Source organism: Camelina sativa, chromosome 18, assembly GCF_000633955.1.
Source record: "Camelina sativa cultivar DH55 chromosome 18, Cs, whole genome shotgun sequence".
In the NCBI taxonomy this organism is placed as follows: domain Eukaryota; kingdom Viridiplantae; phylum Streptophyta; class Magnoliopsida; order Brassicales; family Brassicaceae; genus Camelina; species Camelina sativa.
This window is the reverse complement of record NC_025702.1, coordinates 5,491,179-5,492,426: the sequence shown is the minus strand read 5'-3', so window position 1 is coordinate 5,492,426 and position 1,248 is coordinate 5,491,179. Positions and strand designations below refer to the sequence as shown.

The 1,248-nt window shown below is 41.7% G+C and overlaps 1 protein-coding gene across 1 annotated transcript in view; it reads right to left on the bottom strand.

Annotated features, from left to right (window-relative positions):
• Positions 1 to 1,248, bottom strand: part of LOC104763157 — a 7,766-nt gene that overhangs the window by 2,948 nt on the left and 3,570 nt on the right. Inside the window, exons 11-12 of the mRNA XM_010486566.2 lie at positions 426 to 1,247; positions 3 to 284 (exon numbers count right to left, since the gene is read on the bottom strand). Coding sequence (XP_010484868.1) covers positions 3 to 284; positions 426 to 1,247 — 1,104 coding nt within the window. The remainder of the gene's footprint in view (positions 1 to 2; positions 285 to 425; position 1,248) is intronic.

Here is a 1,248-nt window from a genome sequence, read left to right as displayed (position 1 = left end):
TTACTGACGGAAGTTTGTTTACTATTCTTGGGGAATTTCAGAGAGTCATCTGACCCTAATGAAGCAGTTCTTCTGGGAAGACGTTGAAGAGGTGATAATGAACCTGGTTCACAGTCACTAAACTTAGAGGCTCTAGGAGCGCCGGGAGAAAACTTGTTTAGCATTGGTTTTCTTGTTTGTTGTGCAGGCAACTTTGACTGACTTACTGTTGAGTTGCTTTTAGAAGCAATCCGCTTTTGCCTTTCTATTTTCAGAGCTTCAATGCGCTTCCTCTCTTCCTCTTCCTAAAACAAGAAGGGATGGTAATAACCGGTATGATATAAAGTTTCAATTACAAGTTGGTTTATATCCTTTGAGATTGTGCCACCTAGATGCTTAGTTAAAAAAGAAGTTATATCATCAAATTGGTTAAGCATAGATTTTACCTTCTCCTTTTTCATTTTCTGGAGGTCAGCTTTGAAACTTCTAAGCTTGTCAGCACGTGCTCTTGCTTCATCTAAAGGGCTCATCTTTGTGGGTCGTCCTTTCCGTATTGGCCCTGAAGCCTTCCTCTTATCTGCAGCATCTTTAGAAAGTCTTGATTTTGGATCCTTCACAGACTTCTTAGCACCTCCAGCTGCCTCGTTATTCTTCTTCAAAGTTTTGGATCCAAACTCTAGTGCAGGATCATACCCAGCTGATAACTTCTCTGTTTCCCGTTCTGGTATCAGGCTCAGATCATGAGGCTCATAATTGACCTGCTTTCTTTCATTTCCATCAGTTTGGTGGCACGGAGAGATCTCTGATCCGATGTCTATAGCATTTCTCTTATGTCTTCCAGCTTCATCTAGCGCTGCAGATCCCCGAGCAACAATATAAGAGTCATCATCCATGTTAAATGATGATCTCTTATCCAGACCATTCCCTGGATTATCAAATCCATTCAAGTTGAGAGGATCAGAAGAATTCTCAAAACCATTTTCTCTCTGGTGTACCATAAAGGAGTCACTAGATCCCCTGATTCTACGAGTCACACTACCATTCCTAATGTCAGATAAATCTCTTTCTTGATACTTTCCTGATTCACGTTCATCATATGCCAAAGGATCATACTTCCCTGTACCTTGCCTCTTCTTCCCCGCAATCTCCTTTTCCATCATATGGTCACTAGTACGTTCATCTCTATCGGCATCTTGCAATAAATAAGTCTGAAAGGCCTGCCAATCCCCAGTGTCAGCCTCTGTTCCTTCTGTTGCTCTCTCTTTACCA